General features: G+C 39.1%; 1 protein-coding gene across 1 annotated transcript in view; it reads right to left on the reverse strand.

Moving 5' to 3' along the window:
* The window catches only part of LOC140234579 (transmembrane protein 131-like), a 96161-nt gene that overhangs the window by 16950 nt on the left and 56043 nt on the right, over nucleotides 1–23168 (reverse strand). The window contains exons 10-26 of the mRNA XM_072314600.1: nucleotides 18423–18541; nucleotides 17390–17601; nucleotides 16453–16609; nucleotides 15486–15656; nucleotides 14751–14855; nucleotides 13418–13540; nucleotides 12638–12829; nucleotides 11581–11736; nucleotides 10705–10780; nucleotides 9087–9198; nucleotides 8238–8373; nucleotides 6883–6992; nucleotides 6098–6173; nucleotides 5342–5514; nucleotides 4679–4818; nucleotides 3503–3698; nucleotides 2462–2899 (exon numbers count right to left, since the gene is read on the reverse strand). Of these exons, the coding sequence (XP_072170701.1) occupies nucleotides 2462–2899; nucleotides 3503–3698; nucleotides 4679–4818; nucleotides 5342–5514; nucleotides 6098–6173; nucleotides 6883–6992; nucleotides 8238–8373; nucleotides 9087–9198; nucleotides 10705–10780; nucleotides 11581–11736; nucleotides 12638–12829; nucleotides 13418–13540; nucleotides 14751–14855; nucleotides 15486–15656; nucleotides 16453–16609; nucleotides 17390–17601; nucleotides 18423–18541 (2692 nt within the window). The remainder of the gene's footprint in view (nucleotides 1–2461; nucleotides 2900–3502; nucleotides 3699–4678; nucleotides 4819–5341; nucleotides 5515–6097; nucleotides 6174–6882; nucleotides 6993–8237; nucleotides 8374–9086; nucleotides 9199–10704; nucleotides 10781–11580; nucleotides 11737–12637; nucleotides 12830–13417; nucleotides 13541–14750; nucleotides 14856–15485; nucleotides 15657–16452; nucleotides 16610–17389; nucleotides 17602–18422; nucleotides 18542–23168) is intronic.

Below are 23168 nucleotides of genomic sequence, written 5' to 3' on the forward strand. Positions count from 1 at the left end.
ACAGACACAGACACTGACAGAGACACAGACACAAATGCACACACACACATGCATGCACACATGCACATACATACACACACATTGCCATCAAACACTTTCCTTACATACACTTCAAAGTAGCCTGATATTCAGCTGAATTGCCACTTCCTCAACTAATGTGCATCTTCGGTAATACATTAATTCGTGGTACATGAGGCTAGACTTAGCCTTAACCTAAGGCTACATTCTAACCCCAATTATAACACTGCTTCCCACCATGAAAACCTCAATACAGTTGCTGAAAATTGATACATACAGGTTTTGATATCATTAGATCTGCCAGACTCCATGGAAACCATCCAATGATACATAATTTGTCACAACACATTGGGATCAAAATCTGCCACGAAAATGATACCTAAGCTAACAAACATATAAACACAATTCCAGAAAATTAGCTTTGAGGTTTACATACAATCAAACATGCAGGATATTGAGTAATTGAATGTAATAGGCCAATGTAAGTCACCATGATAACATGCTTCTTTAAAAAAAAATGCAAGTGTTGATTTCAACATATTCTTGGACTTGACATTCAGGACAGTAGCATTTAAAGGTAGGGAATCCCATTTGCATGCCTTAAATGAAGAGTTGTATAAATACAGTAGTATGTTGAAGATAGTATCATTTTAGAAACTCCCATAAAGTATTGAAAGTGGAAGGTAACATTTAGTACATTTTTATTGACCGTTAGATTTTGACTTGAATTTTTTTCGGGGCTCACCGTAAATTCCAGTACATTACTAGGCTACCTTTGCAGACCCATGCACTGCATGTATGTCAATCATGTCTATTTTGTGAAGAAAGTTCATCAAAACTTAACATAATTACAAAACTTACTTGATTTTTGAATGGATATGAGATTAGTTTTATTGTCATCCAGACCACCTTCATTTGCCTTTTCTGGGGTTTAATGTCTCTATACCTTTATCAAGACATAGTCACTCTTGAGATCAAAGACCAAGTGTGCAACTAGAAATGTCGCTATGGCGAGTGGCATGCCTCCGCCATAATGCATGATTCTCCTAATAGGTCTAAATAGTACATGTGGACAATGTGTGATTACATTTTCACAAAATTGGCAAAATGTTAAAATGACAAGTTTGTCATGAATGCTCACCTTCCTTGACCTAGGTTTAATTGGATAAATAGGAGAGCATGTATTTGGGATTTACGGACTTTAACTTGACTTTGACCCATTCATACGTTTATGCATTGAGAAATGTTCAAGGTATGGAGAAAAAGTGCAATTTCTGTATTGAATAGTAAATTGTTACCATTTTCATCTGGCCTTTGACCCTAAAATTCATAAGCTAATCACTGTCATTTTCACTTTTTTTCATTCATTTATTTTTCATTTCCAACAAAAACATATAAATATATTACACAAATTGAATACAGTACGTGTACTTACATAAATTTCATTATACAAAGTAAAGGATAAGTTTACAGAAAACTTGTAAGTATACGAAAATGTTGGAAATGGGAGGAATGCTAAAAAGCAGAAGCAGGCAGAAGATGCATAAAGCAGGCAGGCAGAAGATGCATAAATATGTAGTACGTTTCAAGATAACTTGAGCCACTTCCTAGATATGGAGGAAAAACGTAGTTCAGCACTTTCACTTGATCTTTGACCTTTTGACCTTTGAGGCAAAAACAAAAGAAAAAAAACTTCCCAGAGAATCTCTATTAGGTTAAACATGCATACACCTAGTGTAAAAAAAAAATAACAATAATCCTGCTGGTATTGCATAAACAGGAGGGAAATATTCAGTAAAATTTTAAAGTGTTGCCCTTGACCTTTGACCCCTGACCTTTGACCCCATGAACCATAAATTCTCTAGATAATCACTGCCAGTCAGTACATGTATGTTCCATGAAAAGACCTTGAACAATTTCCAAGGTACAGAGAAAAAAGGTGAAGTTTTAATATTTTTACTTGACCTTTTGACCTTTGACCTTTGACCTCATGAATCAAACTTTCACAAGAAAATCTTAATTGAGTAATACATGTATACACTACGTTTCAAGCAAATATCTTCAGGCATTGCATAGATATGATGGAAATAGTAAAATCTTATGTATTTGACCTTGACCTTGACCTTTTGACCTTTGACCTTGAGCATGTGCACCCAAAAGTTGATAGGCACAACTTCACCCCCTAATACACATACATGCCAAGTTTCATTAGGATACCTCAAAAGGTTTTGATAGTTACCTTGTCCACAAAATTCATTACGGACGGAAGGACGGAAGGACAGACGGACGGACGGACAACCCGAAAACATAATGCCTCCGGCACCACTTCGTGGCGGAGGCATAAAAAACAGAAATTGGAAACCCACAGAAGTGTGTCATAGAATCTAAGGAAGCTACCACCATAGTGACTAGACGAGCTAATAAAGTGAGCAGCACTGTTTACCTTGACTTTTTGTTTGAAGATGCTGTTCCTCCTCCCCCATCACCTCCTCTGTCACCTCCACCCCCTGCAGATGCTGTCGTCGACGACGGCTGCGACGTCTTCAACCCCGCGATGTTCCTCAGGTCGAATGGCTTGATGGTTTCGAGCTCCGCCCGGTCCTCCTCCGACAGCTTGGCCCTGGACGCGCCGCTGGGCTCCAGGTAGCGCACCATCTCCAGGTAGGAGACGGCGACGATGACGAGGAAGAGCAGCGTCATGAGACAGACGGAGAGCAGGTGGAGGGGGATCTCCCAGTGGGGGCGGGGGAGGGCGGCCGTGCAAGGGGCCAGCATGTTTGGCGGCAGGGTGGCTATCAGTGTGAAGGAGAGCGTCTCGCCGGTGAACGCCACCACCTCCAGCTCACGGGTCACGCGGTTCAGGGTGAAGTCGGGCGTAAACCTGCCATGGTAGATACAAGGAGAGCATTTGTTTTGATTTTCCTCAGGGCTCATTAGAAAAGCACTGGACATCATATTACCCTGGTTCCCTTGGTCAACTGGTACAACTTCTGCTGCTACACTGATTAGCACTTTTATCTAGGATACCATCTGGCTGAGTTCTGGTTGGTTTGGGAATGTCTATCAGGGAGTGAAAGCAAGTGAGATGCTTTATAGTGATGGGGCACAATGCCTATCTCAAGATCAGGAAAGAGGGTGTTCATCATTTTAACCTGCACATTTTTAGCCAGCACAGTTGAGGGTGTTGAAGAGATGAAGTGGAAAAATTGAAAAAACAAACAAACAAACAAACAAACATAATTGTTACAACCTTACCAAAACAGCTACGCAATCCTCCCTATATAGTGCAATCCCACTTTACCAAACACGTTTAAAGACAAAATTTTCCTTACAACAAAGTGACAATGCAGGCCCCCAAATTAATATGTCGTTACACACATTAAACACTTGGATATAACCAAATTTTGATATTACGAAAGAAAACTGTTAGTCCCAAAGAATTCGTTGTGATGAGATTGGCCTGAATTTGAATTTGAAGACTCACGCTATATCCAGCCTCCTGGTCTCATTGGGCAGGATCTCCATGGCACGACACTGCAGCACCCTGAAGCCAAAGCCCTCGCACAGTCTCCCGTTAATCAGGAAGGTGTCAATGGACAGCGGTAGCTGGCCAGTGTTCTTCATGTTAAAGGTACGCTTCACGGTGAAGTTGGGAGGGCTCCTCGCCTTGGGAGATGTTTCTGATTTTGATTGAAGACAAGCAACAACAGAAATGAGTTTCACTTGAAGTTTTTTCAGTTTAAAAAGATTGAAGAGGGCTCTCATCAAACTCAACATTAAAGGCACATGGTCCCGGTGGTTTAGTCGAATGCGTACGCGGGCGCACGGCGCAAGTTTCCTATAGAGACCTACGCCATCGACTCCTCTTTAGCACTTACGCTGTGACCCATTTCCCCCGAGTCCAAAGAAGTCCGATCCACTGTAGTCAGTGGTCTGATCACAGTTCGGCTCGTGAGTCGGCTGAGGGGGATGACAGCTTTAGCAATCTTCTTTTGTGATGTCATGATAAGAAGCACAAATGCACGCACCCTGGCATTACTACAGACTGTGTGATGTGCAGAGAAGACAACAAAGGCAATGTTACCTAGCAACACCTACGCACTTTACTCTCGATGACAGCTCAACTTCGGCAATTTTTGTATCGATGCTAACGGCAGTATCATCATCAGCGCCCTCTACACTACTGGGACTATGCGCCTAAAATGTATCTCTGTAAAACAATGCAAACAATCTACTATCACACTTATCCTGTTTGAGTTCAATACTGTTTAAAACAAGGGCTCAAAATCCCTACATATTAATGCAGACAATCTACTACCCAACTGAACTTTTCAAAAACAAAATGTCAATCACAGTACAACACACAGTACCTGTTAAATCAGTATTGTGATCATTTTTCCATCGGTTTTATGATCATGGATTTGATGATTATGAGGCTTTTAGTGAGTTTAATGCAAACTTCAGTTTTCATTCTTCCTGTGTGAGAGAGAATTCATATTTATAAAATTCACTTCTTCTATATTTTATTGAGTTTTATCAAGAAGGACAAATCATCAGTGCCATGGTATGAACGAATATCATCATATCCATCCTCATTAAACCAAATTAATGTTTTTCACACAGCAACATCAGAATATTTTCACTGAAATGAGGAACTTACTATTGCAATCGACAAGGTGGCTACTCTTGAGTTCAAAGAGGAGGTTGCTGTTCACCCCTGGACGCTTGCTGTTCAGGCGCAGCTCCCCTGCCCCGCCCTGGCCTTGCACTGCCACTGCATCCAAGACCGTCAGGTTGTTCCTATGGAAACCATAACAGTTGGTTTTGGGGGTTTTTTTTCTTCTTTCATCACTGATATAGTTAACATAAATTCTTAAGAACACGAAAGTATGAAGTACATGTATGGGAGGTGGGGGAGTCTTGTAAGTAAGAAGCACACAAAGAACTTTCATGAATTCCTTTTTTGTTTCATTTTCCTTTATAACACATAACTGTGAAGAAAATGGACCTTTCAACAATGCAGAATATCTTACTCCATTTTAGATCTACGAAAATCAAAATGTATAGACAAAACTATAAAACATAACAAATAGGATTTTCCTGCATTAAAAGGATTTTCAATTTTTTAGTGATACAAATGGAAAACGGTTCTCTTGTTGCCTGAGAGAAAATTGTAGCTTCTAACAGAGTCAATATATGGCAAACCTGTTTCTCGTTAGCCAAGTGATAATCAGTAGAGCATCAACTTTATTTACATGTCATCAGTTTGCCTCTATGGGGAAAAGACGGGTTCTGAGATGACCTCAAAAGAGGGCGCTCTAACCTGATGAGGATGAGGGAGTATCTCTCTCTCGTGTCCATTGGCCTGAAGCCGATGTGCACGGTGACGTTCTGGCGTGGCTTGAGGGCTACCACGGTAGCTTCGGCGCTCGGCGTCACGCCGGTGGCGCTCTCCACTGCCTCTCTGTGAGACTTCAGGCATTTTCCTGGCGACGACTGCACAACGAAAACAAATGGAGGTATGAAAGGACACATTATTTACGGGCCTCTCCTTCTATTTTAACTACTCATCAGTTTCTGAGCTGCAACACCAATACAGGTCTTGAGGTGTCAGTTACAGAGATGTTACCACTGCATTCAGGCTATCTGACCTTTTAGATGTGGCTATGAAAAAGAGGTATCTGATCACTATTATCAACATCAATATCATTTCATGAATACAAATTACTTTAAATCTATTCTTTTACTGATAAATAACATGAAAGGAAGCATTGTAAGGTACATGTGGAGAAAAATGTTGAAGTCTGATTGCATGGTTCTCTTCATAAAATCTTGAAACAGTTTAGTCTTTCATGTGATACACAATGACATCACTTGGGATGTTTTTCTACAATTCAGCAAACAACAGTGAGGAGCACGCATTCATTTTTACTACACACTTCAAAAGTTATAAATCAGAGAACAACGAACTAAAAATCATTATGTTCTGCTGGAGAGCACCAACATCAGAGACTGGTGAGAGTGGTTCACATGATTCAAGCACGTTCTAATTCTGTGTACTTTAATTCTTTGGACTCACCTTATCTTTAACATCTGCTAAAAAGAACACACTAGGATCGTCTATTTCGATGAACTCGGGATCCATCTGCTCATTGCTGGTAGGTCGAAATACAGTTTAGAGAAATGGGAAAGATAAAATATTATTTAGCAACGTACAAGATATGCAATGTGGTCTAATGCCATAATCCATTGAAACTTTTCAAATCCAGCAGCCTTTCTTAAACACATACATTGCCATCCAGATGACAGAGGAATCATACTGATCTGTACTGATCTTCTACAATGGGCCTCAGAATTTCTGAAATCTGATTGGCCAATTACAGTATACCATGTGAGAGAACTTTTACTAATAAGCATGTGTCTACATTCATTCATACTAGTGAGTCATGAATTTGTACACTTTTCCTGCACATTTCTGGTAAATTGGTTCATGGTAATGTGTTGCTATTTTCTTCTCTTTTTTGGGGGGGTGGGGGGTGGGGGGGCATTGGATGAATGACTTCATGTCATTTGACACATGGGGAATAGGGTGAAAATGTTGGCAATTCAGGATCACCACTCACCCATACGATCAAAAGATAATAATGTATCAATCAAATTGAATTTTGGAACAGTCTAAAACCCACCTGGCTGCGTCTTACACATTTGCACCACTCCAAACTGAACTCATGCATACATTCCCCAACTTGTACATCATATCTCTGTCACTCTCAATCTTACATTGCACAATTTCTTTATCATTCTGTAAGCACCTTTCATGTTTACTATCAGTCGCTTGAATAATGAAGTGCTTGCAATGCTTACCTGTCTGTGAGGAGGTCCAGCGCACCAGCTGGGTCCTGGTAGGCTGAGATGGGAAGGAGCTGAGCTATGACCAGTCTGTCTGTTGGGTTCATCAATACCACCTCCGTTACCTGATTAGATGGACAGAGAAAGACAGACAGACAGACAGACAGACAGAGAAACATACAGACAGACAGGCAGGAAAACAGATGGGAAATGGAGAGAAAAAAGAGACAGATATAATTATACATTAATCACACGTCAGTGTATGGGAGATGAGCCTCACTAGTACAGCTGCAGTCTCAGAGATTGAACTCTTACAGTCCTGGGGACGACGCATTAATGTACAATGTCAACAGGTCCAAAGAGGGTTACAATACCATTTTACAAACATAAGTCAGCTGATTAATATTGCAAATCATGTTTGAAACACCCCTTAAGGACTAAACCATGATTAACATGTCTAACTGGAACAAAGCACCAACAAAAATATGAAGAAGTTGATTTTTTTTCTTTCTTTTTTTTTCAAACTCGGGAGTTTTCATCTAGAATGGCAATGTGAACCACAATGATTGTCCACACAAAAAATCAAGGAAAGTATTCAAGTGTGTACATGTATGTTGTTTTATTAACATCTGTGATTCATGTCAGTGCCTGTATGATGAAAGTTTGTGTCTGGTTTGTATTTGGGTGATCTGTGTGAGTGTTGGAACGATCTGAATGTGTCTGATTTGTGTCTGGGCGATCAGTGTCAGTGTCTGAATTGTGTTTGAGTAATCAGTGTGAGTGTCTGGATGATCTGTGTCTGTGTCTGGGCAATCAGTGTCAGTGTCTAGTTTGTGTCTGAGTGATCAGTGTAAGTGTCTGGATGTTCTGTCTTTGTGTCTGGGTGATCAGTGTCAGTGTCTAGTTTGTGTCTAAGTGATCAGTGTAAGTGTCTGGATGATCTGTGTTTGTGTCTGAGCGATCAGTGTCAGTGTCTAGTTTGTGTCTAAGTGATCAGTGTAAGTGTCGGGATGATCTGTGTTTGTGTCTGGGCGATCAGTGTCAGTGTCTAGTTTGTGTCTGGATGATCTGTGTTTGTGTCTGGGCCATCAGTGTCAGTGTCTAGTTTGTGTCTTAGTGATCAGTATGAGCATCTGGATGATCTATGAATGTGTCTGGTTTGTGTCTGAGCAATCACTGCCAGTGTCTGGATGATTTGTGCTTGTGTCTGGGCAATCAGTGTCAGTATCTAGTTTGTGTTTGAGTAATCAGTGTGAGTCTCTGGATGATCTGTGTCAGTGTCTAGTTTGTGCCTGGATGATCAGTGTTTGTGTCTGAATGATCTGTGTTTGTGTCTGCTTTGTGTCTGAGTGAGTAGAACAAGTGCTCACCGATGTGTTACCGATGTAGGTGAGTGGGAACCTGGCCTCTCTTCTGTCTGCTAGCTTGGGCCACTCCAGCTCTGCCTGTACCTGAATGGGGATCTGCTTCACCAGGTTGCTGTTCAGGTACATGGTTGTATTCACACTGCAAATAGGAAATGAACCAGTCTTTGCTAAACAACAATCAATTAAATCAGTGTTTCTTTTGTACAGCACCATGCCTTGCTGTGACAATAGAGTGCTAGCACTGCAAGTAGGAATGGTAAGAAAGAAGTATCTGCTAGGACTAGAAGCCTTCCCTCATACAAGATACATCCAGTTTATAAGATGCTGCTCTAAAGGTGCCTGGACACTTGAAATGGGAAGCAAACAAACAAAAATTCCACACAGGTCTGCCTCATATCATCATGAGGTCATGCTCATACTGCAGGCAATTACAGTGATTTGACTATTGTACCTAAATTTTCATCTATGCTGCAAACTTTACTTCTGATATGTAGCTGATGGCAATGAAGATGAAAACATCAAATTACCTGATAACTGGGGAATGTTTGTCATATTGATTGGGGTGAGGGTCCCCAAAGGGAAAAAACACACAACTGAATTGATGCATATTTTTTGTATGCCAAATATCTTGAACTAACCAATAAAACAGAATAGCCATCTTGTCATGTTTTGTTTTGTTTTATTTTTGTTTTGTTTTTTAATGTATCATTCACTCTGTGAAACAAGGAAAGGTTGTAACACCAGAACTTCTCAGCTCACAAAGTCACCACAAGATGTACAAGAAGTGACTGGTCCCTTAAAAAAAAGAAAAAGGAAAAAAAAAGTTGCTCCTTGCACTACTTTTGTCTTTACCTTCTGTCACCAGACTCCACAAGTCTGTACCACTTGTTGCGTAGGTAGTTATAAGACAGCTTGTCTATATCCTGGGTCTCATCCGGTAAGGCCAAGGATGACAACCACAGGTCTGAATGGCGGAAAGAGAGGGGAAAATCACAGTAAGATCTTGGGAGGACCCAAGTATGCAATAAGACTTCTTACAAAGTGATTCAATGGAGAGAATATTTCTATCGGACATATGCACCACTCACAGATTAGAAATACGAGTCCCTTCAACCTTATGCATGAAGTACACAGCATGCACACGAAGTGAATTCCATAGGAATAGATATTTGACTGCAGACAAATATCAAAATCAGCTGTACTTGGTTTAACCCTAACCAGGCCGGGCTTTTTTGGGTGTTCTGTGGCCGGGGAGGGGTTGATTCAACCCCCCCCCCCCCCCCCGAGATCTCGGCCGTCGATCGCGCAATCGCCATGAAATTTGGCACGTGCATTACCTGTGGCGTAAACTACCAAGCTATACAAAAAGAAATGGAAATTTTCATCATAATAATTAATTATGCTAATATATGCATAAAATCATACATTTTGCTCTAAATCAGAAATTAAAGCTCCTAGAATCCTAATTTTTGGTGAAAACATTCTTCGTAGCATTCCTAACAATTTACTTGAAAAAAAAATTTGGTATCAAAATCAATTTCTTATGTATTTTATTGTTTTATGAATTTCTTATGTATTTCTTTGTTTTTTCGACCTTTTGTTTTACAATTTTTTTTCCGCAAAATTTATGACAGAACCTATATCAAGCATAATTATGCTAAAATTAATTAGTTTCAGCCAATAAAATTGAAAATAATCATATCTTTATGAATAAGAAGAGAAAACTCAATTTGCATAGACTTTACACACAAAATCACGTTTTTGAGCCATTATCGGTCTGACAGGCATGTATAAAACGTTATGCAGCGTCGTAACGGTATGCACGATTTTCGCAAAAATGGTGTCAAAAGATGCGCGAGACTTGAAAGTAAAAAGTCAGCGAATGGCGCGGTCAAAAAATTTCGCGCGGCGGAGTAGTCGCGAAAAATGTCGAGGGGGGGTTGATTCAACCCCCCCCCCCCCCCCGGCCTTTTTAGGGTTAAAGTCCCATACAGGATTTGTAATATCTGAAGGGTCATAATGATACTATGTGCATTAACCCTACACCATCTCTTCCTGTGTTTATAACAAAACTAAAAACATTAAACTGATCACATTAAGATGAGGTAAGTGAACACCTCAAACTTGGGAGTGTGCACAGATAAACTAGTCTTTAACCCACAGAGGACAGACTGATTTTGCTACAACACACATTTCCCTCAGACACTTGCCTGAGTTTACTCGGGACTTGTCTTCAACATGTTAACACTAACTTGAAATCAATCAGACTACTACTCTGCCATAGGTTACAGCAAAGACAGTACACACATTTGGTGCCACCTTTTCACATGCTCTATCTCCATAAGTTTTCGATTTCACACAAACTTGACTATTAAGTCTCTAAAATGTGGCACCATAATTACGTTCTGTCAGCTCTCACACATCACGAGTTAGTCATAATGTGAAGGTGATGACTCTCCTCTGTACTTACTTAATGAGTTTGCTGGCAGCCCTACATAGCAGTCACTAGCACACGACTTTCTTGCATCAAAGACTATTCTTCCAATCTGAAACAGATACGGAGCAGAAGAACATACAAATAAGCAATATTTCAGGAAAATACATAATCATTTGTACCAAAGAGATGGTAAGGGATAGAGTACAAGTTAAACTACTACCATCCATACATTCTGCATCTACTGTTCTGGGTTTTGAAGCATTTAGTGCTACTTGTATAAGTGACACAAAATCATTATTCAATTCTCTGAGAAAATGAGGCAGCATCCTCTGCAAATGCTTACGAATATTTCCTGAACTGAAAGACGTTTGTAACAAGAAAAAAGAAAAAAGATTAGTTCCCATTGAATCACTTATTAAGCCCTAATCAACAATATTCAATCCACAGTAATGAAAAGGCTGCTGAGATATCAAAAAAATGTGAGGTTTCTGCTAAAACAGGTACTCAATCATCGCACAAACTGTCCCTTTGTCACCATCTTGGCAATTATCTTCACCAGAAAGTCCTATCATCTACCTAACAGGGCACATACAGAGTTATACACCTGAACATACATAGTGACACACACACCTTTTTGTTTTTGTCAATCTTTAATTTTTCTTTCTTTTCCATATAAACAATATATACAAATTAGTTATTACAAAATAATGTATTTACTATGACAACATAAATTCCACATTGTCAATACTACGAATGAAAAAGAAAGAATTTTGTACATAAAAAAGGATAAAGAAAAGGCAAACACATCAAACAGGAGGGAACAAAGCAACCCCCCCCCCACACACACATACATACATACATACGTACATACATAAATACACACACATTGCTAAAACCTAAGCCATTTACCTTCTGCTTTTTATGAGCTTCAACCTCTACTTGGGTGACTTTGACTGGCGGCTTGTAGTAGAAGCGATCGTCGGGAGGGTCTGATGCTATACTCTCTATTCTAAGGCGGTGACTGAAACTGTTGGTTACTGTGATGCTTTGGGACTGTGTGTACCCCTAATAATAATAGAAAACAGAAATAATTAGACAGAATTCTATCATGCCACTGTCACTAAACAGCAAAAGCTTTAATTACATTTATGTGTGTTTCATCTGCATAATGTTGCTCTTAAATGGCTTCATTAAAATGATGATTCAGGAAGAGTAAATCATGTCAACAACAAATACTCCACATATAAATGACACAAACTATGAACTGCGTACAAACGCTAAATAGGTATCAATCAATCAAATATACGCAAAATTTTCATACACTGAATGCAATAGCAGAAACTTCATTTTGGACAAGCAGTCTGGGCATAGATTATTTTTTATCATGGTGTCCTACACACACACACAAACACACACACGCACACACACAAGAAAATTCATATTCATCCATTACAAGAAATTCATAAATTCCTGCATTTAATTATCTATTCCTCCATTCATTCACAAATTCATACATTAATGATTGTAGATTTCTTATATAAAGTGCATAGAGAATAAATGATGATTATGTGCTTTCTAACTGCAAAATATTATCATCATTATTATCTATATATATATATATATATATATATATATATATATACTCCTAGATGGGTCATTTGGAAGACATTTCCATTTGTTTTATATGCAAATTTTAAAATACATGTTCAATGGCAATTTACGCAATGGAGACACGAAAATTGTCTCCTTAATGACCAGTTGTCTCCCTAATGAAGACACTTCCCCCCAATATGTCTCCAACTAGGGAATAACTAGGGATATATATATATATATATATGTATATATATATGTGTGTGTATATATATATATACATATGTATATATATATGTGTGTGTGTGTGTATATATATATATATATATATATATATATATATATATATCAGTGAATATGTGGTATATCTGCTCACTGGGAAAGATGGCTTCATAGTGATATAATCCGGTCTGACGCTGAGGAACCCCTCCACTGTTTTCAGGATGGCTAGTACCCTCTTCTCTTCAAACGGAGTGTTGAAGATGACCTCTCCAATGAACTGACCCTCCGTTAGGGGCGCCGTCACGGTAACCACAAATGTGGCCATGTGACCAGCTGGTATTACAACCTGCAAGGAAGAGTAAGGATAGGGGCTTTGCGGTCTGCGGCAATTTTGTTCAGTCGGTAGAGATGGATATACTCATGATATTGAAGGTAGGACATCCATTCGATTAAAGTTTAATCATGTTGTTCAGTTCATTCACTCTTACAAAACACAAATTAACTTGTTGCTTTTAACTCCAATATGCACTAGCTATGAATATCAGTTGGTTATTTTGCCTTCTATGTTATTACGCATTTCCCCTTCCCCCAGTTTCCACAGAAATTACACGCAAAACAGCGCAGTGTTGATCAAACACATATATGATAAGCTTTAACTCCCCACACCCCCTTCTCCCCCCCCCCCCCCCCCCTCAAAGCAATATTAATCAGACAAGAAAATAAGAAAAAGGAAACCATTAACTTTTTAATACAGAGCTTGGGGATTAACGGGATTAAGACAAGTCTTATTACAGAATCACCTACTCTCCATTAGTGATCACTCCATCGAGCCTTACGTTTTCCTTTCAGTTGCTGACTGCTGATTTTACACCTGAATGCCTTAATAGCTACAACTCTTTAATGATTACAGGAGGACATGACAATATAAACTCACAGCATTGTGGGAAGGGATGACTGTGTCTTGGCTGCCTTCCATGTTGGAGTCATCCACTCTCTCTATGCTCCGCAGCAGCATAAAGCACTTCTCCAGTGTACAGGAAAACGTCTCTAGCGGAACCTGGGGGCAGAAAAAAAAAATCACACTTTATCACATCTCTGTCTCTCTCTCTTCTTAACATCTTGGCAAGAAATGGAGAAACATCTCCCTCTAGGCTGGTAATGTGTTTTTAGCAACTATCATCATGTTCAGATATATATAACTATTTTTTTGTTTTTTTTAAAGGGGGGGGGGGAATGGTTAGCTGGCAGTTGCTATTGGACAGGTTTTCATATGTAATCATGAACTGCCTTCACATCATAAAATCCTACATCCCAACTTACTCTATTGCAGTTGCTATCCATCTGGATTAGCTTCAATATTTTTGTTTTCCTGTCATTCGGCACCACATTCCTTTCAGAATTACACTGTGTAGCCGATGTTGATACGCGCTGAAAAATGAAAAAACTTACAACTTCTCCGTACTGCTAGCTGATATGGAAACAGGAATGCACAACTTCAAGTCATAATTCATGTTTCCCTGTGTATCAGTCTCACAAGTCTTATGAGCACAATGATAACAAGCTACATCGAACTGCACTGCCTGAAAGCCTGGCGGGGGGGAAGGGGACGGACAACTGTAGCAGTCTGAAATGATATGATTAAAAACATTCCTACACCAAAACATAAAGTCAAAAAGCAACAGCAACACACCAGAGGAAGACACATTTCAAATCCTGATTTAGTGCCAAGGGAGCATTCTTCAGGCTAGGGGCCATATTCCTGTATTCCTTCAGAAATATTCGACAGAATGAGTCACCCAATGTCCCTCGTCCTAACTGGAATTCTACAAATTGACAGGAAGTATGGAGTGGACTTGCTAACACATCCTCTGGCCAAGGTTCATAATCAAAAGCAACTGCACACTAAATTCTCCTTCTCACTCAATATAATATTTGAAGTCTACTTGTCTTCATCATTTAAAAGCTTCTCTTAAAGAAATACAAAGCAAAACAAAACAAAAACTGTAAAACTTTTTAATGCATCCAGCATTCAGATCAATGCCAAATACGCAACATTTCAGATATCCCAGGATTGCTTAGAGAGCATCCACAGAGACAGTTTACTAGCTCGGATCAGTCTATCTATTTCAGTGTTCACCTCTCTTATTTTTAACATGGAACACAGTGTAGGTATCTGCCAGTACTATTCTAATGATAGACTACATCTACTGCAGGATATGGTGCATTTCATACAGAGATTTAAATTCAAGTCTTGTCTACTAACTCACCTCTACTGGATTATTGTTGACTACTTCTATTGTTGTTGTTCGTGTGTCTGTCACACTCATTGTTCCAAAGTCTATTTGTTTGTCCTTCTCTGCGCTTATTGAGAACTGTTATGCATCAAAAATAAACAGAAGAAACAGAATAAAGAAAACTATGTCTGGAATGTATGTCAAAACAAAAGAAATTTACTCATACACTCATATTTCCACATACAAGCACTTGCTTCATTCAGACGATATCAATAATCAACAGACAGTAACAAGACCAAACAGAAATTCCTCCCAAAGTAGTTTCTTCTATAAACACACTTTGCTTGATAAAATCTTTGGACCAAACCATTACTACAACATGCTGAGTGCCATCTACAGCTAATCTGTCCATAGGGCAAGATTTTGACATCAAAGTGACATCAGAATGCAAACTATTGTCCCTTACCAATGGGCTATGAGTTACGAGATGGCCAGAATAAACATATCCTTTCGTTCCCATCTTAACAAATACTGACATAAGTGTGTGAACACTCACACACAAATCATCTTGCTTGGTTCTCTTACAGAGTAGGAAACTGGAAGCACAGTATGACTCTTTAATCATGCATTACTTGCCATGTACCTTCAACCTTTGAAGGACTTTACTTTGACATCTCAAACCTCAAAGAAATCAGTATCAGTATGCAAACTGCATAGAAAACAACAAAACAAAACAAAACAAACAAAGTCAAGTATAAGAAATCTCACCTTTAATCTACCAGTGTACGCATAAATGGGAACTGTGAATACGGAGGCGTTGGTGCTAAGCTTGAGCGTCGCCGAAACGGGCTGGGACACATTGGCTGGGTTGAAGCGGAGGACTAAGTCGCTAAAAGTCTCTTGGGGTGTTATTGATACTGGGAGACTGATGTTTTTTACCTGCATTGAAAAAAAAGGGGGCTTGGCATAATTATCATTGAATCACCATTATCACATCCATCTTAAACATCCTCATCATCACTTTTTCCATCTTTACTTCTAAAGATCATCATCATCATCGTCATCATCATCGTCGTCATCGTCATCATCATCATCACTTGGATCATTGTGATCAGAGTCACCTTCACCATCTCAATCTCCATTATTGCCTTCACTTCTGATTACAATTATTTCAAATTTCTGCTTTCATCATAATGGTCATCATCTTCATCACCACCATCTCTCCCAACTCACATATTTTCTACTTTGTTTTCTTTCTTCTTGCACAGCAATGTGATGTGATTTTCTCTCATTTTTTCTGTAAAACATTTCCACCGTGTTTTGTGAAAACTCTGCATTGTATACCTCTCTTTCCTGTAATAGAGCCAATAGTATGCTTACCATATGAAATTTTGTGGCAACAATCATATACACCTGTAGTTATGACAAGATGTTAGATCTTTTCAGACCCATAACCCCAGATGGCTAAAATGTTAGAGTAAGTGTTTTTTTTTTTTGTTTTTTTTTTGTTTTTGTTTGTGTGTTTTTTTGTAGGTGCTTACAAAGGTCCTTTTCCCTAGAGAAAAGAGACGACGCATAGCGGTGGTCAATGCTGGATCTTTTCAGACCCATAACTCCAGATTGCCGAAATGTGAGTGTAAGTTTTTTGTTTTTTTTTTGTTTTTTTTTTTAGGTGCTTACAAAAGTCCTGTTCCCTAGAGAAAAAGAGACGGAGCACACCGGTGGTCAAACTCACCGTGAAGACCTCCATGGCATCGTCCACCAGCTTCATGCTGTGGAGGACGATGGAGAAGTTGAAAAGGTTGGTGAGAGACAGGTTTCTCTCCGTCGTCTCCTTGGGAGGCGGCTCCGCCAGATAAAACAAGGTGTTGTTTCGGTTGTACCTCAGGATGCTGCAGAGATGACAAGGGAATACAAACACTTATACCATCATAAAAAAAATCATATACATATGAGATCAACATTCATGGGTTATATATATGGTTGGACCCTTCAAATAACATCCAGTACCTGATGTTGCAAGAGTGGTTGTTTTTTACCTGTTCAGATTTCACTTGTAATTGTAGTCCCTGACCAGTGTTGAGACCTTCGCAAAATTAATCTTTGAATTGTTGTCTAAATATACCTTTATAACAGGGCAGGTAAAAGCAAGTAAACATATTTAAGGCCATCATATCGCAAGTAATTTGTATGCACAGATAGAAAGACAAACAGGCAGACATACAATCCCATAACATACTACCTCTCTACTAGTCAGACAAACAGACATACGATCCTTCAATATACTACCTAAAGCACCTGTAGTGTGGAGATATGACAAGGGAGTACAGCAGTAGGTATGTAATTGAACTTTTCAAGTTGTTGATACTGTTTTTACATCAATTTCAAAGATGCAGATTTCTGCATAAATACAATCATCAGTGAAAGGAATATAAAACAAGAGAGCGGTGGGTCAAAACTCTACTGAGTGACGTTAAGTCTTGTGCACATTACAACACAAGACATCTTGACTAAACTCACCAAAACCAGCTATTCTCATTGCTTGTAGTTGTGGAACAAGTACATTGACAACTTCCTAAATTAACAATCTGTTATGGTTTTTGTTGTTTCTTATTAAACTGACTATGATTCCATTATGACCCCACCCAACGACACACCCCTTCTCCACTCACCCCTGAAGGACGTGTGCCTGGTATGGCACCTGTAGTTTAAACCCCTTCTCCTTTGTCTTGATTATGATCTTGCCGGACCACAGTCGGGTGTGGTTGGCCCGGCGGGGATGAAAGGTGATGTTGGCCACTCGGACGTGGGTGTCTGAGGGGCGCAGACCCATGGGGCTGAAGTCTATTGAGATGGCTTGGTTGGCTCTTACTAGGGACACGGACTGCGCGAGAGAAAACGAGACAAGGTGGAGTAGGAAACGAGACCAAAGAAGTGTAAGATGAGATGATATCTTTGGTGCACACAGTGCAATAACATCAATATTTGAGCGATCAAAGTCCACAATATACAAGTATGAATGCTCAAATACGAACATTTGTGAACACAGGTTGACAAGAGCAGGAAGACATCTTCTTTGGATTTTATTAATAGCAGAACTGGCTGCAAATATTAACAGCAGTAATGATAAAAATCCAGACGAAATGATTGAAGCTATGCATGTAGTATGCAGCATATCCTAACGTCATTAGCACAGTCTCTTCATGTCTGAGAGCACTGTCATTCATCTCACTTTGCAGAGACGAGTCTGCTTTTAAACTGAAAAAGAAGCAGTACAGAATCATGCTCAAAACTTTATCAGATAAACGGACTTGTTGCTTGTGAGAATAACAATGGCTCTCTCTTTCCTTCGCAAAAGGGCTGATAAATCTTGTCTTTCAGCATATATGACAACTGGCGCGATATTTGCCTGTTGTCACAGTCCATCACTCATGGGAATCTTTGCTTCAGTTAAGTGCATTCGTCCATTCAGAACGTATGATGGTATAGCTGTGCTTGTCTGAAAGGTGTTGTTTTAAGTGCTGCAAGTATACACGAACGTTCAATAGAATCCAGCTATTGTGCTCTTTGTGCCAATTGTCAACTACTGTTGCTGTCTATTATTCCTGAGAAATGGTGTTTATTGCCACTGCAAAGATCACATCAATGAATGCACACGCACAGGCACAAAACAAAATGTAACAAATCAAAACTATCTGTACTCACCGATATATGCACCACTTTGGTACCCGTATTTAGTAAATAGAGGGGAATGGTTTTGGGTTCATCTTGAGTACGGAGAGTTCCAAAGTCCATCATTTCCAGTGATGAATAAATACCTGGAACTGAGGAGGAAAATTGAGCAAAACTGCAAGGAGATTCTGACCAGGAAAAAAAAAAATAATGCTCACATCATAAAGTATTAATGCAGTACAAAATATCTTAATCACACTTCTAGTGTACATTAGCACTTACAAACATAAAATTAAAGGACAAGTTCATCTTAATTCTTAATATACATTTAAGGACTGCAAGACTGCAGCAATTTTAGTAGGACACATCAGTGAAAGTTGAGGGGAAAAAAGGACAATCCGTTCAAAAGTTATGAAATTTTGAAGTTTCAGCGCTGTCATCTCTGGATCAAAGGACTACCACCGTTAGTGATGTCACATGTGTAGAATGATACAAAGGAAAAATAAGGAAAATTCATCATATTTTTCACTCTTCTTGCATAACAAAAGGGGAGTTGGTTTGCCACTTTTAGAAGTTTAGAAGACAGGTGGAAAAACATCACTAAAAAGTCAAGGGCATACATATGTACTTTTTTTCACATAAAGAAATTTTGTGGAATTCTCTTCATATTTTCTTTGTATCAGTCTAGCATGTGACATCACAAAATGTAGTAGTCTTCTCATCCAGCAGTGAGGCACAGAAACGTTGAAAATTCATTGATTTCTCGTCAAACTTTCACTGATGTGTTCTACTGATTTTGCTGCATTCATTCAATCCACACATATAAGGTGAACTTGTCCTTTTGAAATACAAAACAACCCATGTACATTGTATGCAAACTTCACAGGTGCCTAATAAACAGCTTAAGAAAGTTACCCTGTCCACACGCTTGTACATTGTTTGTACAAGATAATCTGTATATTCTCCATGCATGATGAAGCACAAGTTATGCACAGATTAACAGTCTAGGAATGGTGCACACTTTATTTGTATTCTTAATAATACACCACTGCCTTTATTTGTCAAGAGTCTTTAAACAAAACAACACCAATGCAGATATATATTTGATACAATGATTGATAAATGCTTAACACAAGGTACAACACCACCTTCATATACCCTGGCTGGTACAAATACATCAAACATCAATTAGTACTCATTCTGCAGGTAGTCAAGTCAAAAATAGTATGCCAGCACAGTTTTACATTCTATATACAAGTTATGAGAGACCATTGTCATTACATATACAATGCAGCAGTCACCTTGTTGGCTGTAGCATCATAGCTTATTTTGAAGGAGTAATATCATCTGGTAGGCAAGTATGAACAGTCTCTGCCGTACCTCTGCATGGATTTAAAGGTAAGGGTTTGTGTCTTCTGTACACCCCTAACATGAGAGTGTCATCATATCAATTGGGCGGTGATTTGGCTCGGTCAGTAGCACGTCTACAAATGTATTTGGGTAAATGCATGAAAATATTCTACTGTTCTCTGATATCCCGTATAACATTAGGAATCAAGAATTCTTTTAATCCTTTAAAGACACAACACGGATATATTTTAGACATTTAGAAAAAATATCATACACAGAATCTGATTTTACGTTAAAATAATTGCTATCTCTGTGCCACTCTTACGCGAGTGATTTGAATTCTCCTTTTTAACCTTTGACCTGGAGAACACAACATTTACAAAATATGCATATTTTCCTTTCTCTCTAGCAACTGACTGCAATGAGAGAATCAGATTTTCAATCTGCAGCTGTGTCAAAATGGCAACATACTTTAAGCAAAGAGTACAAGTAGCAAATATGTTGTACATCCCTCTTCCCCAGCAAATAATGACTGGGCATGCATGGCAATACCTAATATGTCTCTGACTAGTTGTATTCACAGCAGGTACATGTGTTCTAAGTGATTATAAATGCAGGAAGGCATGGTAACATCTCCCAGAGAACTAACGCGCTCATTCACAGAGATACACAGAGAGCAGGTTCTACTTCGGGGGGGGTGACCTCGTTTTGATTACCTCCCCCAGCACGTATTTACACAGGAAGATGAGCAAGGGTAGTATTCTCCACCCGACACGTGAACCCACATTTTAGCGTGGATCGCGTTGCATGCGCGTGAGGTCACATCCAAGCAAGCCGTGCGCATCGCAATCATCCAGCCTTCAGCTCTGGTTTCGTTTTCCTAGGTACCCCATTGACGACAAACTTGACTTTGCAAACGATCAGCTGAGAGATGATAAAACTGAGCTTAAAGTAAAAGAGTGAGTATTCCCCTCAGGATGCTAAATGAGAATTGTCAGTGCTTGAAATATCTAAGTAACTGCTAATTGGTGGGTACAGAGAAACTCTGCAGTGTTTTATCTTTGGAATCTTACAAGAGGATAAAAACTATAACATCAGAACCTCACGATTAAGTATTCACTGTGATATCTTGTGCTGGTATAGAAGTTTTGAAGCATATTGATGAGTAGACTATCCAGTGCACTTTAGATTTGTGCCCAGGCCATAGCACTATTGTGCTTTGTTCTCAAGTGTACTAATGAGAACTGACAAAAGATAATAGAGATTTAAAAGCCTCGTACAAGATGCCCATACCTTTGAAAATGGACTGTATATTGGGGAGAGTATGTATTATGAAAGTTGGCAATTGGAATATACTCGGGAATCCCCATAATGCTTCCTGAAAATGCTTATACAATAGGTTTTACCAAGCAGAGAAGACTATTTTGCGATTACAGACTTCTTTCAGCCTAACTCCCAGTCCTCACTTAGGATTCGTACCATAATACACTTCAGTGAACATATATGAAATTCTTATCTAGCAGGCCTATGCTAGCCACGGTTTTTTAAAGGGATTGTGCAGTTTTGGTTGAGACCTAATTTCAGGTTTCTAACATTTTTTGGTGAGATAATGAGAAATCTTTTATGAAATGTGAAAGAGCATGTAATTCTATGAGGAATTCAACGTTTATTTGGTGAAAATTGGTTTTGAAATGGCTGAGATATCCAAAACAGAGCGATTCTAACAAAGTCTGGGACCCACACTTTATTACGATCGCTTTGTTCTACTTTGTTTTTGGATGTTTCAGTCATTCCAAACCCGATTTTCAACAAATAAACTTTGAATTCCTCTTAAAATGGTATGTTCTGTACTATATCATAAGTGTTTTCTTGGTATCTCGCAATAAGTTAAAAGCCCAATTCTCATCTCCACCAGTACTATACTATCCCTTTAACCCATCCACGTACGGGCCTCTGTGTAATCTGTAATTTTGTGTCTGCCTAGTAAGTTGGCAGTGAACTTGGGCGCAATCTTCCCTACGGCGCGATCTACACGCGAAGGGCATTCATACGTCATGGAAAAAATGCCTGTGTCGTTCCCACTAGGCAGGAGGGTTGATGTGTGTACACTTGAGCGAATGTGCACTTAGTTGACTCAATACAGCGCTAGTTTGTGTGAGTTATGTGAAAGAAAATAATAAAATGTATGAATTCTGAAAGAAATATTACGTGTGTGTGTATTTTTTTCGTATTTCCTCTTCATTTCCACCCCGTTGTTATCACACATTACCCACACGCAAATCGAAGCGTCCAAAATGTCCTCGACTCCCTCGGAGACAACTGTGGAACATTCCATTCAGTCAAGGGGTTTTTGGTTTGCAACATCATGAAGTAACTCTAATAAAAGAGATTTTTTGCGAACGCTAATCTATTTTATGAATGAATCACGATATATTTATGCTTAGATAACATATTTCAAATTTTTAGAGACACAGAAAAAGATTTGTAATACAATCATGATACGTTTGACTATTCATTCACCCTGTGCAGAAATCCGCATGTCTCCCACCACACGAGTTATCGCTCTCACTCAATCTTCGATCGCGATAGCGTGGGAAAACAAAGACCGTACGTGTGACACAGTACAGTAGTAAACACGTGGGATTATGCTGCTTCGGAAAAAAAACGAAAACGTGGCATGGTACAGAGGAATCCGATGTAAAAAAGCCACACTTTCGAAAGCTAAAACGAATAGCGAAATCAAAATCCACTAAAACGATCGGCAAACGGTCTTGAAACTCTAATGTAGATTCCCAGTTCACGTTTTGCTGAGTTTGAGAATAGTATTTCTGAGTTTTCCTCGCACGACGAGATCAAGAACGAGATCGGTGAACTTCCTACAGTTACTAATACAACTGCGTGTGTACTGTGTAGAACACGTACTGCACGAAGTGAAGGTGCGTTTTGTCATGTGGCAAGAACGCAAGGAATGCACCAGATACGGTGTGCTACAGATTCTTGGGGCGAAATTTGCCTTGATAGAAGCCCTCCCTTTATTTCATATTTGGATGGTAATTCCAATTCTTTATAAAATCGTAAATATGAATACGTTATATATTTATTGTACACTTTTGAAACATAATGCAAATATTTTTGAGGGTTTTCATTCCCAAAATTTCTCTCATTTTGAATAACAAATATAATAATAATATGAAGAGTTCTTGATTCGAGTCTAAATTCAACGCTCCTTTTTGCAGTTACGTCATGGCAACGATGCATAAGTAATCAGCTGTTATGTAGTCGTACAACTACTGCAGTTCCTGTGAGATGTAAATGTATGCCAATGTGATTTTATCGGTGGCATTATACTGATTTTACAATCTTACCTTCTCTGTTTTTCTTTTACAGAAATCCAGGCATTATCAGATGAAGCAGTCTTTGTCAGAAGTA

The sequence above is a fragment of the Diadema setosum genome, chromosome 11 (genome assembly GCF_964275005.1).
Source record: "Diadema setosum chromosome 11, eeDiaSeto1, whole genome shotgun sequence".
Lineage (NCBI taxonomy): Eukaryota > Metazoa > Echinodermata > Echinoidea > Diadematoida > Diadematidae > Diadema > Diadema setosum.